The sequence below is a fragment of the Diceros bicornis genome, chromosome 15 (genome assembly GCF_020826845.1).
Source record: "Diceros bicornis minor isolate mBicDic1 chromosome 15, mDicBic1.mat.cur, whole genome shotgun sequence".
Taxonomy (NCBI): domain Eukaryota; kingdom Metazoa; phylum Chordata; class Mammalia; order Perissodactyla; family Rhinocerotidae; genus Diceros; species Diceros bicornis.
Window position 1 is genome coordinate 14,518,402 of NC_080754.1, and position 14,176 is coordinate 14,532,577.

Genomic DNA, 14,176 nt, shown 5'->3' on the forward strand with positions numbered 1-14,176 from the left:
GTCCCCTTCCAGTTGTACACCTGAGAGATAAACAGTTAAAGTGTCTTACATGCCTTCCTAATATTTCTGTGCATATACGGCCGTATATTCTAGGTACAGAGACACATAAACACACACATTGTGTTCTGCACTGTTTTTCCCTCACTACATGTCTTGGGCATCTGTGCATGTTAGTACACACAGCTCTACCTCATTCTTTTTAATGGCTGACTAGTATTCTATGGGTTGGAAATACTATTTAAATTGTTTCCAGTATTTTACTGATAAAATCTATATGCAGCAAATATTCTGGAATATATATATTTGCACAATTGTGCAAATGTATCTGTAGGATCACTTACTAAAAGTGGAATTGCTAGGTCAAAGATTTTCTATATTGTTCACTTTAACCAATATTTCCGAATTATACTCTCAAAAGACTGTATCTCCAGGTGACGTTTTCACTAACAGTTTATGAGTGCACTTCGTTCTCCATACACTTGCCACGGCTGAGTATTCCAAAAACTTTTCGGTTTGCTAAGTTACTAGGTGTTTTAACTTGTTTATCTTTACGTATGCATAAAGTTGGGCATCTTTTCATATTTTTAGTTGTTCATTTGTATTTTGACCCACTTATTCATGTTCTTTGCCCATTTTTTAAAAATATTTTGTCTTGTTTCTACTGAGTAGTAGGAGCTATTTGTGGTAAGGAAATTAGTCTTTTATCGTGATCGGTCTTCCTTTTGACTTCATTTATGATATTTTTGGACGTATAGGAGTTTAAGGTTTATATGTAGTCATAATTATTACTTAGTCTTCTGGTTCTCTGCTAATTTAAAAATGTCTTCCAAATTTGAGGATTTCTTAAATGGAATTCAAGGAAAACTTTTTGATGTTATTTTTTTCACACAAGTTAAGAAGTTTTTTCTATGAAATTGAAAAAAAGATTATTCCCCTACCTGTTTTCTAGAAAGGATTTAATTTTAAGGATTTAAAGATTGAAAATTTAATTAAATTTAAGAAAGCTTACAATAAAAGATATAAATTTTATTAGAATAAAATTAGAACACCGAGGAGAGAAAAGCATGTACCATAGTCACAAGAATTTATTTAATTCTTAAGAAATTAAATAAAATTTATTTAATTCTTTATTTATTTATTAGGATTAATTAATTTATTTAAGCAACTCTGACCATTAAGTTCAACTCAGAGATTCTTGGCAATTATAGCCAAAGAACCAAAAAATAAAAAAGATAACATTAGTTAAATTTTTGTTGTAAGAGAAGGGCACATACTGATTCTTTAAGGGAAAGACATCATTGAGGAGCTAAGTTCTGGAAGTAATTTATCACTTGGAGTATTATTCAGAGGAATTTGTGTGTTTGTTTTTATTTTTGTTTGTTTGGCTGCAACAAGACTTTTTCACTGAGTGTTCCTAGTCAGAAGTCCTTACCTACCTATTGAGTTCTCCCATCGTATACATGAGGACTCTGCACTGTTCAATCCCTTCTTTCTCCTGATAACCACGTTTACCTTACTAATTCTCCGTGGAGAGTAATTCTGAATAGGACATCTGTCTCTATTGCCGGAAAGTTGCAACTGTTAGAAACTAGCATCTGTCGGGGGGAATCAAACGTTGTTGATGTTCGGGCAAAGTACGTGACCATCATTTGAAAATTTGAGCTGTTGTCATCAGCCACTGGACTTAGAAATCCTTCACTACCTTTACATCTTAATCCTTTCACATGTCTTCCTTCATGGAGGTCTGCCAGATTTTTGTGAAAACGGTGAGCTGTGTGCCTCTCTAAGGACTAACTTTTGGGAGACAGCTTTCTTCCTGAAGAGGGCTGTGATGAGAGCTGTTGGTGTGTAAAGGAGCAGATCGTGACAGTTGTTTTCATTGTTCAAATATGCATTTGTGGAATAGGAGGCCTCTGAAGCTTGGAGCAGCAGCCCTTGTGGCAAGGGATATAAGACTGTGCCTCCTTTAGAGGCAGAAAACATCAAGTGCACCTCTGGGTACCACACAGCTGCCTAGATGAGGGCAAGTGAGAGGGAGATGGGTTCCCCGGAGCCAATTTTTCATTTATTGCTTTTTGAAGACAGACAAATATTACCTTGAGACAGGCAATAGAAGAATCTTTTTTTTTTTTTTTTTTTTGGTGAGGACGATTGGCCCTGAGCTAACGTCTGTTGCCAATCTTCCTGTTTTTGCTTGAGGAAGATTGGCCCTGGGCTAACATCTGTGCCAGTCCTCCTCTATTTTGTATGTGGAACACTACCACAGCATGGCTTGATGAGTGGTGTAGGTCCATGCCCGGGATCTGAATCCACAAACCTGGGCCGCCAAAGTGGAGCATGTGAATTTAACCACCACGCCACCAGGCCAGCCCCCCAAGAAGAATGTTTTTTTTTTTAAAAAAGTCGTGACTATTTGTTTTAGATGCCCTTTCTCTTTGAGTAATCTGCTCACTGAATTATTTACTTAACAAAGTGCAGTGTTTGTTATTAATCGATCTAAGGATTGACGGAGAAGAAAGGAATTTGAAAAACACTCTAAGCTGATTTAAGGAAACAAAGATTTTAGGAAACCTGAGATGTACCGTTCTGGAACTTGCTTTACCTAACCCTGAAAGGGGCAGATGACCTTGGAAATATGCTAATTTTAGTTGGCTTTTGTGAACCTGTGTACTACCACCGGAGATGAAAGCTGAGAGTAGCTCGCTCCTCTCTTTTTTCCTTGCAGTTTTATTGAGATAGAATTGACATGCAGCACCGTTTGGGTTTACGGTGTACGTCATAATGACTTGACTGACATACAGTGTGAAATGATTACCACAATAAATTTAGTTAACATCCATCACCTCATATAGTTACAAAAAAAAGTTTTTTTCCTTATGATGAGACCTTTTTTACACTTTTCTTTCAAGTAATCATTCTGTCTGCAGTGGAAAGCCCTCACATCTGCACCCTCCTCTGCAACAGGTTTCTAAGAAGAGATCTGCAAAAAAAAAGGGCAGATGCAAAGTGTCCTGTCCCTCCCTACTTTCTCCCCTTCTCTGTGTGGATCAAGTTACCTCAAAGGTGGTATGTTTAATGGGCTTATTAAAACATGTCACTCTCAGTGGAATCCTATCCATTACTATAAAAAAAAATCCCAGATAGATTAAAATTTCAGCTTTCTCTGTCACCATAAAACTAAAGCTATTCAGTGGGTACCACACCCTTGGCTCTCTATTGGTTTTTTTAATTTGGATATAAATGAAATTACAATATCCTCACCCTATTTTATCACAAACTGGAGTTTTAGAATGCCTTTTGATGATTTTGCTTTTCGTAAATAACAGTAAAAACAGTCATTTCCTAGATAGGATTTATTGCTGTAAACAGCCTCTCAAGTTGTCTATTATTAAATATACCTATTCTATATTGAATATATCTATATGTACCTATAGATTTTGTAGAAACTTTGAGTTTTACAGATACTTATAATTGCCACTATTACCTATCTTTATAGTTTTGCAGATTGTCCAGTGTTTCTTTTCTCTTAATGCTTTGCTTCCACCAGTGGGAGAGATATTTTTAAACCATGTTGGAAGTTGAAACTTAAGAAGAAATGTTGCCCCAACGGGATGCTGGCATTGTTGTGGCTTTCCTGCTGGGATTACTCATCAGTGATTTTGGAACGCCGTTCACTGTACAGGCATTCCTCTGCCCTACAACAGGCACCTAGGTCTTAGCACAGTCGGAGTCATTGTCTGCCGTAAAAAGGGCAGCAGTTGTTTGATTAGTCGATGAGATCCTGGATTTAAGGTGACAATTAAAAAGATAAATGTCAAAGCTCGGAAGGCCTGCACACCTTTGTTCTAATCAACCTGAGAGACGTGACTTCTCAATCGTTTAATCTCCTTAAAGAGCAGCAAAGAAGGGTAAAGAATAAAGAATATGAATAAAGAATATGACATGATGACTATCTTCTTAAAGTAATTTCTAGGATTCTTAAATAAATTAAATGAGCTTAGTGAGGTAGACACATTTTAATGGTTTCTTTGGTTTATTTGAATATTCTTTTCAGTGATTAGTGAGTAGTCTTCCATAGTATACTTAGCTGGGCTGCTATTTTCAATTTCCAATTGTGAAATTGTATAATTACTGACTTACCGATACAAAGAAATTACTTCTTTTCCAAAGAGAGATAAAGATTAACTGAATAATATATCAGTCTCGGTATCCCTTGGCTTGCAGAAAGACTGGTCTCTACCAGGTGACATCTGATATAACTAACCTGAAATTCTTGAAAGAAGAAGCTGTTCTCAATTCATTATATTCTCTTCTTAAAATAACAGTCAGTCACATTTTGGCTATGTGTATGATCTAAAATATTCCTTTCTTCCCTGGGCATTGGTCATAACTCTGTTCAGAGGAGTAAGTATGCCCCGTCTCACTGAATTTCTTTCTTGACTTTCTCATTCCTTGTTAAGGAACTCAGTTTTTCCCTGAAGTAATGTTTTGAATGATAGCCAGCATCCTCTTTCGTGTCACAAAAGCCCATTGGCCCAGTTACTGTCTTAAACATTATAGAGGAAGAAAGTCCTGTAGGATAAAGACAGGAAGTAGTGTGCTGACACAAAAAGTGAAACATAAATTAACATTGTGTGTAGTTTTAAATCATTTTGGGGTCACCCAAGTAATAAAGCCTATATTGTCCTGGTTATTAACTCTGGAACATTTTGGCGAGAGGGGGCCAAGTGCAATGTGTTCTTGTGTTTCTACCTTGTGTTGGAAGCATGAATGCTCATCTACAGATAACTCTAGCAGTGGGACCCAATAATATGGCTAGAGATTCAAGAGACTGTTGTAGAAAATGTACTCACTTGGAGATGTGAGAGAATATGGAGCTTGTAATGAAGGGGACAGTGAGCCCAAGAGATCCCTGAGGAAGATGTCAAAAGTCTAGATTCTAGTCTCTGCTGTGCCGAACTTTATAACCTTAGAGAAGTCACTACGATCTCTATGCACCACAGCTTCCTCATCTGTGTAAACTTTTGGTTATTTCAGCTTTAAAAGGATATGAATTTGTAATTTTAAGTTGGTTTGTATGAGCTAACCTAAGAACTTGTCTGCTGAGGATCTATGGGAAAAAGCAGAGTTCCAAAGAAACGATCACAAGGATGCTTTTAGAACCGGAGCAGACATGCAGACTGTGAAACACTAGACTTACGACTGGTTTATTAATTGGGAAATTCTGGAATTGAAGTGTGAATAGCCCTTTTCTGTGTTGATTAATTGCAGACGCCAGAGGGTATAAGTGAAGAACAAAAGATGCAAGAGCTGGCTGCAATGGAAGAGACCCGGATAGCTATTCTGAACAACCTTGAGGAACTTGAACAAAAAATCAAAGATATAAATGACCAGATGGATGAATCCTCCAGAGAGGTATACAGCACGAATTCACTTGTTACCCTCTCCCTTTCTTCTTTCTGTCCTTTAGCTTAAAAATATTGATGCCCATCAGGAGGCAGAATGCATAGAAGTCAACGTGAGCAAACATTTGTTCGATGGTGTAGGGTACAGGTGTAGGGTAAAAAAGCCTTCTTTTACATTCCTCTTTTCCTTCTGGTTCTTTTTTTTTTTTTGTAAATCAGATGAGATAAGCATATGAAGCCATTTTTAATGTACTTTATGTATAACTGACTTTCTTAGCTGGTATACACTTTCTGACTTGCTACAAGATCTATCAGCTGAGGTACCGTGTATTTACGTGTTTGAGTTCAAACCCAGCAAACATTTTCTGAGCCTGTTGACTAGGAGTTGGGTGTCACATCAGCAGTATGGGGGATTTACAAATAAATCAAACATAGACCTAGCTTTCTAGAGGCTTGCAAACCAGGGAGGAGACAGACATATTCTATAACTATAATTCAAGAAAGGGGCAATTTTTATATGACTTCAATGGAGTGAGGAGGAGCAACTAATTCTGCCTAGGAAAGACTTGTGTGTCTATACTCACAGATGATGCAGATAGCCCAGTAAGTGGAAGGGGACTGCTCACCTGTCATCTTACACACAGACCCTGGAAACCCCTCCGGCTGGCGTTGCTAGGAATGCAGAACTTGCCTGCTGGCTAAGTGTAATTTTCACTCCTGTGTTCCAGGGACAAACAAACAAAGACGTGGCTGCTCCCAAGATGGTTTATGCCTGAGCCTGAATCTAAGCAAATAGGCAAAATCTCCTTGAGAAGTAAGCAGAAAAGGGATTATTATAGAAAAATTAAACAAGATAACTAGTTTTCTTAGCAAATATATTCTGGGCTTTCTGCTTTCTTATATAAGAATCTTGAGCCTCACATGGGCTCTCTGGAGTATTCTGTAGGCCCCACAATCTGGTTGATACAGTAGTACTTTTTGAAATTTGTAGCTGTTAAAAATACACCTCTGCAGTGGGAGCTGAGAATTTCCCTGGAGGTGAAGCGACTCTGAGCTTTGTTTTGTGTCCTCAGTTGGATATGGAATGTGCTCTTTTGGATGGAGAACAGAAATCGGAAACAACTGAACTTATGAAAGAGAAGGAGATTTTGGATCATCTAAACCGGAAAATAGCAGAACTGGAAAAGAACATTGTTGGTGAAAAGACCAAGGTAAAAGAAAATTACATTTGCATGCCATTTTTATGGGCAATATGGCGGTCCTATTTGATTGAACTTAAATGTATGAATTACCATGGTTTTGGATTTGTGTGTCGTGTTCCTGGAGACAGTTACACTAGAGAAAAGTCTTAAGATGAGGTAAGTTGTCACAAACTAAAAACTGTCAGGTACTGAGCAGTGGATGCTGAGAGAGGAGAGCCTGTAGAATTTTCAAGCTGATATTTGAGGCAGCTTATCCTCCTTGAGATGAGTGAATTCCTTTTTTCCATCAGCCTTTCTGCTCCTCTGATTCTACTGTGTTTCTTAAAGAGTTATTTTAGTATACTGAGCTTCACCACTGGTGCCTTCTAGAGATGGCTTAAGCATATTCAAATATGGTTGCCTCATTTCTTTTCATTTTTCTGTTTATTAAAAAGATGAATGAGAGCCATTCATCTCATCTGTGTTGCCTTGCTATTGTTTTCAATGCAAGTGCATAGCTCTCTGGAAAATGCATTGAAGTTTTCAGGGGATCCTCTCACTGCCAAGTGCAAACTGTCTGTGACACACAGTTGACACTCATCTTGGAAAAGGTCAGACTTATTCTGTTCAGCCCATAACCTGAATGTTAGCTGATATTACTAGGGAAAGTATGAAAAATTACTTGTGGTTTTTAGAATTCAGGGTGATAGTTGGGTTTTTTGTTTGTCTGTTTATTTGTTTATTTTCTCTGGGAAATATTATACTTACTCTCCTCTCACATTCTGAGTTAGTTACAACTGAACAAAGCCTAAAATAAAAAATAAAATTCCAGTTTGGGAAAGAAAAAGCAAACGAACTTTAACACATTCTTCCTTGCTTACCACGTTCTCCGCTAAGCTGAGAAAAAGAAAAAATTTCAGTTTAAGTTCTCGTGGTAATATGTGGAAAGGATTTCTGCTGAACATGGCTTCCTTTTTAGGCTCTTCTTTGTTTGAGACCTATAAATAAGGGCATTTGATCTCGGTGCCAGAGAATGAGCTCAAAAAGATATTGTCAGAAATGCAAGTCAGATTAAAAGCTACACATCAGTTTCTTGGTTGCCTGCTTATCAAGATTAAACTGCACAGCTTTTCCGTATTAAATTTTATGTATGTTCCTTCTAGCTCCAGACTTTGAAATAGTAAAAAATCCATTTGAGTAGTAGGTATATTCTTCTTGAAAAGCTCAAAACCAAGTCAGAGGATTGATTGTCTAGTTCTGCAGTACAGGAGAATTATGCTTTTCCAAGATTCTGCACTGATACTGCAAGAAGCTTTCGTTGGAGGCATCAGATGTCTTCGTTTGGGGTGCTTATTAGTATTTTACTATTTATGTCATACTGGAAAACTTGTGGGACATAGGGATGGAGTATCGTGTTCCCTGTGAGCCTTTCTGCCTTCTTCATCCATGTAGTTATTTATCTGTGTGGAGCCCACATATGGCATGGCCCACGTGTCATCTACCCATTAGCATCAGATTCTACACAAAAGTGAAGCAAGTCAATGCTGAATCTCACTTCCCAGGGAAAGCTGTGTTATATTCTCTGACCTAAGGTAGAGGTGGAAATCCAGGAACACAGCAGAAACAAGCAAGGAGGCCACCTCCATCATTCTATAATCATTTTTGTGGCTTGACAGAGGCTCTGCATAGGAGAGAGGATGGCGGGTGTTGAAGTATAGGACCAGCTCCCGCAGCTGTTGGGGAATTAGTTGGTCTTGGAAGGTGGGATTATTGTCTGTATCACATGGTGTGAAAAATGGCAGAAACTGGCTTTGGTGAGGGGTTCCAGAGGAGGATGAGGGAAATGGAAACAGACCGGGCTAGATGACGTTGCTACATATTCTTGAACCAAACTCAAATAGAGACTCATGTTTCTCAAATAAACAACTTCTACCATTTTATGACATGGCTATTTCATACCTTCACTCTGTTCAAACCTCTGGTCCCCTTTCCTCCCACTGGCTCTAAGATGATCTCACCACCTACTTCACTGAGAAATTTGAAGCATCCCATCTCTTGACAACTAAAGAAGGTTCTGTCTTCCCCTCGAAGACCAGTCCCTCTGGATATGCTCTGGGTGTCATCTCATCCCACCATCTCAAGGCATTCAGTCCTTCTGTACCCCACTCCACCCAACTTCTCCCTCTTTACTGGACTTTACTGTCAGCGTGCCAACATTACTATTCTTAAAAATTATTATGGTTTAAAAATAAACTCCCTTATCTCACTTCTCTTCATCACAGCCAAACTTTTCAAACGGTTTTCTTAGTGCGCTGTGTGTCCTCTTCCTCAGTTCCCAGTTAACTGTTCCTCCCATTCCAGTTGTCTTAGGCCCACCCCTCCCTGAGATTCGCTCCTGTTAAGACTCCTAAAGACCTCACTGCTGCCTAACCCATTGGCTCCTTTTCAGTCCTCTTGTGATCAGACCCCTGAGCAGCATTCAAGACAGGGAACAAATCTTTTTCTTGGCATTCCCCCCTCACCAGTCCCTTTGCCTCATGTCCCACACTCTTCTGGCTTCCTTTTCTTTCTCTTAGTTATCTCTCTGACTTTTCCATCAAAGAGTTTCCTTTGCTTGTTCCTCTGCCTCTATCCAATCAGTTGTTGGAGTGTTTATCTCTGATCTGAATTCTCTTCTTTTTTTGGCAAGCTTAAACTTGCCCAGAAGTGGACAGGAAAATTCTGCTTGCTCTCATTGGTCTGAATTAAGATATATGCCTTGAATCATTCACTCTTTTTTTTTTTAAATTGAGGTATAATTGACATATAACATTATATTAATTTCTGGTGTATAACGTAATGATTTGATATTTGTATACATTGCGAAATGATCACCACAATAAGTCTGTTAACACTTGTCAACTCTTGTTGAGAAGAAGACCCTCTTCTCTTGTAATCCTCACATTCTTCTGTAACCGGGGCTTCCAATAACCTGTACATACTGGTGACTGTTGAATGTATGTTTTTAGCCCACAGCCCTTTTCTGAACTTCTGACTCATATCCTGTAGCCTACCTGATGTCTCCACTCAGATATTTCACAGGCGTTTCCAACTGAACACTCCGTAACTGAACTCTTGAGCTTACCCTTCGCCTTGCCTTCCACACACCTCCCCGCCTCCAGTCTTATTCTTCCTCCAGTTTCCCCGTCCAGGAAATGGCACCTCTATCCCCCTCTATGTCCAAACAGGACACACAGGAAGTAGATCTTGACACTTCTTTCTCCATCACTCCCACATCCAATTGATTACGAAAATATTTCCCAATTACTTCAACTTCCCTGCATCTCCCCTAACAGATTCTCTTCTAAATCAACATCTGTTCTTTAGTCCCATTTTCATTTACTTCCTTTCAGTCCACTCTCTTCGTAGCAGCCAGAGTGGTTTTTTAAAAAACATAGATTAGGGCCGGCCCCGTGGTTTAGCGGTTAAGTGCACGTGCTCCGCTATTGGCAGCCCAGGTTCAGATCCCAGGCGCGCACCGACGCACCGCTTCTCCTGCCATGCTGAGGCCACGTCCCACGTACAGCAACTAGAAGGATGTGCAACTATGACATATAGCTAATCTACTGGGGCTTTGGGGGAAAAAAAGGAGGAGGATTGGCAATAGATGTTAGCTCAGAGCCGGTCTTCCTCAGCAAAAAGAGGAGGATTAGCACGGATGTTAGCTCAGGGCTGGTCTTCCTCACAAAAAAAAAACCCTATTAAAAAAAATATATATAAATTAGATCATATCACCGTGGTTTGTGTTCCACTGTATTTTATATAAATCTAAATTCCTTACCCAGCATGTGCCTTCCTATCACCACTCTCCCCTTTCTACACACAACTCTCACAGTGACCTTCTTCCTATCTGTTTAAAGATCCGTCCTCCCCTCCTCCCACCAAGGTCCCTTGCAGATCTGTTTGTGGTGCCTGGAGTTCCCTTCCCCATATTCCATGCCCTGTTGGTTCTGTATTTCAGGGCTGAGGTTCAGTGTTAGTTTTTCAGAAAAGCCCCTCCAGACCTTTCCGGTTCAGATTTGTTCTCCCTGTTGTTCTTTTAGTCCTTTTACAAATCACATTTTATAATTTACATTTGTTTTGGTCTCGTTAGATGTTTATTTCCCTTTCTAGCCTGTGAAATAGAGGAAGGCACTGTTATCCACTGTTTATCCAGCTCATAGTAGGTGCCACAATACTGCCCAGTATTTTTGGGGAATATTGTCCTTGGATCTCCTGCTAATGGTGAGTTCAAGCTGAGCCTTAACAGAAACATTGAGCCAAACACCTGCCCGAGAGCTCCGCCTGGCCACGTTTCAGGACAGCTGGGGTGGTCTGGCCAAGCACACATGCCAGTGGGCTTGTAATCACACTGCCAGGCCAGCCGGAGCGTAAGACAGAAGGAGGAAGCGGCCTCTGCCCTTTTGGATCTCATTTCCTTTTCCATACACCTGTTGCTGCTATCAGATATAAACCTCGGAATGAGAAAACCAAAACCTGAAAAGATATCCCTGGTGGTCAAGCTCCGATTCACATGTCGATAGCACATCCTGTGGGCCCGGCCCTGGTTTTTTGGAAATAAGGCCTGGAGCCACGGGAAGAAGGTTCACCAACACCTCAGAGTTCAAATCCTAGTGTGAAATTACTGACGTCGTTTCCTTGGCTCTCAAGACCAGTCTTCAGTATTATTTCTTTTAGCTGATTGGGGAACTATGATTCTATTTTATGTATTATAAATTACTACATATTTTACATATATTTTTATACAAGTTTATATATATATTTTATATATATATAAATTAATACATATTTTAGATGACTACCATTTGTCATATGTTACCATATAAACTATACACATAATTATATATTCAACATGAAATACAATGTATTCAATTATATATTTATTGAACATTTTTGCAGCAGCTCCCTGGGCTGACCTTTCACTGCCCTTATGGGTACCGCTGTCAAAAGCAGCAGTAAGCCTGTTTCCATTTGGCCCTGAGCTAAAAGCCACCTGCCTGTTGTGTTCTCAGACAATAGCCACATCACAGATAGAGTCTCTGTGAACGTAGATACACTCTGAACAAATATGAGTATCTGACTCGAGCGTAAGGCCAGAGTGGGTGTTTATTTGATGAAGCAGTAGGCAAAGAGGCTATCATGTTTTCTTGGGGTGAGTGAAAGGAGAGAGGATTGTTGACCTCTGCTCTAGTAAACTGTTTTAGTTTAACGGGCTTGGTGACTGAGATGGTGGAAGCCGCAGAACCATGAAGCTCAGTTTGGGCAAAGGCTGGTTGTGGAACTGGCTTCCCTTCCCTTCCACTCCCCCACCTCGAGGCAAAGCCCAGTTTGGGGCAATTGCTGAGAAAGTATGGACATATGCATTTGTTTATGTGGATTTTCTTTCTGTCTTTGTCTATTTTTGGCTATATTAAAATCAAAACTAAAAATAGTTTTTAATTTCCTCTATTTTTGCGTTATCTGTTTCTCACTTCTGTTCCTTAATATAAAAAAATGAGAAGTCAGTTGTACTGAAATTAAGTAAAATGGTTAAGGAAAGGCTCCGCTTCTGTAGTCTTATTGAAGAATCTTTCCCTTACCCAGATGGTAATCATAAAGCTCAAACCATCCTTTTGTTTAAGGATCTGTCCTCACATAGATAAATTACAGTATTTTGTAGCCATCCTGACCTGTGCACTTTTATAGCTAAACACACTTAAAGGTGTGACCTGAAGCTTAAATCACTCTATGCCATGTAATATGTTCCTGAGTGAAATTTTTATTTATTTGACTAATTTTTTGACAATAAGCGTGTATCATTGTATCTTAAATGGTTAAATTTTATTCTCCATTATTATCCTGCCAAAGTACCTGTTACTTCCTCCCCATCCTTCCCTCAGAGCCAGGGGAGGACAGAGAGCCTGGCCCTGAATTCCTCAGCAAAGTGTTAATGCCTCTTGAGTGCAGAGCGCAGGCCAAGTCACAGCTGGTGTTCAGAAGGGACCCAGCCCTTCCCGAGCCTCTTTCTTACATTTCAAAGGCAGCTCCCTGGTTAGAGGAAGAGGAAATATATCGGGGGATTTGGGGATTAAATCAACAGGATTCCAGATTAGGGTTATTTTTTTCTGGTGGTTTTTTGGTTACATAAATCCTTAGTGTTCTGATTTTCCAGTTTTTTCCTACACTAAGTATCCATCAATTGTGTGATTAAAATGTCAAAGCAAAAGGAAAAGAAATCCTAAGAAATATAAGGATGTGCGTCTTTAGAGGCAGGCAGAGAATGAGTTCTCAACAGTCAGCATTTGTTGACACAGATCCATAATCTTTCCTCTGCAGTTCCAAAGTCTGAAAAGTTTTGTGGGGAAAAAAAGTCCTTTTGTAAGATTGGCACCAAAACTTAGTTGGTTGCAAAACCTCACTTTGACTGATATTCACACTTGGTGTAAATATTCACAAGTAACTGCAGAGAGAAACAGGTTTGATTACAGGGTACTGCCCCAGACCTCACTGGAAATGCCATATAATATATGCTATATGAACTGTGTTACCTCGATAAAATTCAGAATATTTTGAAATCTGGAACACATCTGTCCTTAAGAATTTCAGATAAGTGATTTGGGGCCTAAAACAATTGCCTAATCTATGAACCTATGAGGATGTTTGCCTCCTGGACAACCCCACAGAGTTTAGGAACCGGAAGGAAAGGGATTCTCAGGGTGTGTGGAGAGGACTTTGGATGGACCAACCTTAAAAATGTTGTCTTAGGGACTATGAATTTGAACACATCTCTCCATCAATTCCAAACTTGACCTAGTATTTCATGAAACATGGCCTGAGTACCTAGTGTGTGCTGGGTTCTGTGCTAAACATTTTGGAACTTACAAAGGTGGATCTTAATTTTTAAGAAAATCTTTATCAAGCTAATAGGGTTGCCAGATTTAGCAAAAAACATATATATATAGGATGCTTACTTTTAAATTTGAATTTCAGAGAAACAGAGAATAATTTTTTGTGTGTGTATAATGATGTCCCATGCATCATTTGGGACATACTTAACATTAAAGGATCATTTGTTGTTCATGTGAAATTCAAATTTAACTGGGTGTCTTCTATTTTATCCGGAAGCCCTACAAGTTGATAAAGCAAGCATCTTTTCAGGGTAACCTTGAACCATCCACTTACCAAGTTTTTCACACTTTGGTAGAGTAAATGATTTTTTCATTGTTATTAAAGAATTTTCTGTGTAGTAGTGAAATTCAAATACAGCCAGCAAGTTAAATTTCAGTTCCTTTCTTCAATAATACAACTTAAAAGAGAGAAAGTTGTTGTCTTCTAACCACAGATCTAGCAAAATAAGTGGTCCTGTGATGAGCTTTGGATTATTAAATTCATTCAAGATTATTGGAAACTCTTGTGTACAAGTTCAAATTATTTAGAGTAAACATATAACCACTCCTGATTATTGGTATGATTAGAAGAGCATCATGTTGCATCTGAACTTGAAATGCATCATTCCTCTGCAAATGCATGTTGGATATTGGAATCTCTCACAGATTATTTTTCATTTGGTTT

The 14,176-nt window shown here is 39.1% G+C and overlaps 1 protein-coding gene across 4 annotated transcripts in view; it reads left to right on the top strand.

The window, feature by feature from the left end:
* PHLDB2 (pleckstrin homology like domain family B member 2) overlaps nucleotides 1-14,176 on the top strand; it is a 105,416-nt gene that overhangs the window by 40,636 nt on the left and 50,604 nt on the right. For all 4 annotated transcript variants that reach the window (XM_058555769.1, XM_058555768.1, XM_058555767.1 and 1 more), the window contains exons 4-5: nucleotides 5,272-5,415; nucleotides 6,479-6,616. In XM_058555769.1, coding sequence (XP_058411752.1) covers nucleotides 5,272-5,415; nucleotides 6,479-6,616 — 282 coding nt within the window. The remainder of the gene's footprint in view (nucleotides 1-5,271; nucleotides 5,416-6,478; nucleotides 6,617-14,176) is intronic.